The 1,205-nt window shown below is 50.0% G+C and overlaps 1 protein-coding gene across 1 annotated transcript in view; it reads left to right on the forward strand.

Moving 5' to 3' along the window:
- CCNK (cyclin K) overlaps positions 1 to 920 on the forward strand; it is a 27,251-nt gene extending 26,331 nt beyond the window's left edge. Inside the window, exon 12 of the mRNA XM_012650097.1 lies at positions 1 to 920. Within this exon, the coding sequence (XP_012505551.1) occupies positions 1 to 184 (184 nt within the window). The 3' untranslated portion in view covers positions 185 to 920.
- The last annotated feature ends 285 nt before the right edge of the window (positions 921 to 1,205 follow it).

Here is a 1,205-nt window from a genome sequence, read left to right on the forward strand (position 1 = left end):
ACCCCCACGTCTGCCTCCAACCCATGCAGTTCCACCCCACCCTCCTCCAGGCTTGGGCCTGCCACCGGCTAGCTACCCACCTCCCGCTGTCCCCCCTGGAGGACAGCCACCTGTGCCCCCACCCATCCCCCCACCCGGCATGCCTCCAGTCGGGGGGCTAGGGCGGGCAGCCTGGATGAGATAACGTGACGCCTTTTTTCCCTTTGTTTTTTTAACAAGAGTTTTTCTAATCAACTTGAAGAGTAGTTTCAGTGGTTAAGCAGCAGGGTACCTTGTATAATGCTAGACAGTCGCAGTATGGAAAGAATGGACCAGGCCCCTGGGATGAAGTTGGGGTGGTCCTCACATCTGGAGGATGGGAGCAGTCAGCTTTCACCGTAGCCTCAGCAGCACCATTTGCCATCCGACCGTGTGTGCTTGGTTTCAGCTAACGTCGCCTGAGAGGCCTGCACTGGGTTACTTTATACTAGTAAAAATGTTAACCAGCCATATTGGCTCAATAAATAGCTTCAGTAAGGAGTGATTTTTCCTTCTAGAAATCAGTGCCTATTTTTCCTGGAAACTCAATTTTAAATAGTCCAATTCCATCTGAAGTCAAGCTGTTGTCATAGTTTTTATTCAGTGATGTTCTCTCCCATGACACCCAGGGGGTCAGATGAACCACGTTTTTGATTTATAAATGTTTGCATCCTTTGTATTAAAATTATTTTGAAGGGGTTGTCTTGTTGGATGGCTTTTTTTTCCTCCAGGGAGGAGAGAAATGTACTTGGAAAGTAATGTATGTTTACATCTATTTGCAAATTCCTGTACATAAAGATATATTTTTTAAGTGTGAATGTAACAACATACTGTGAATTCCATCTTGGTTACAAGTGAGACTCCTTCAGTCAGTTACCCAAATAAAATCCGTTCTGAAACTACCCCTCTGTTTGTTTCGGGCGGGAGGTGGGGCTCCAGGCCTTAGCAGCCCCTGGGTTGCGAGACCTGCCGAAGCATGTGGCCTCGCCTGGACTCCGGGGCCTGGGCCCGGCTGCAGCCTCACAGCAGCCAAACCCAGCCTTGCGGTCTCCCACCTCTGGGTGGGCTGGGGCAGCTGCCTCCTGGGACAGCCTGCCACCATCGCGTCTGCACGGGTTTTCTTGGAAGGAACTGGATGAGTTCCAAACCAGTTCAGAACTTTCAAGCATGAGTGCCTAAAACACAGG

This window comes from Propithecus coquereli, unplaced genomic scaffold, assembly GCF_000956105.1.
Source record: "Propithecus coquereli isolate 6110/MARCELLA unplaced genomic scaffold, Pcoq_1.0 Scaffold310, whole genome shotgun sequence".
NCBI classification, from domain to species: Eukaryota; Metazoa; Chordata; class Mammalia; order Primates; family Indriidae; genus Propithecus; species Propithecus coquereli.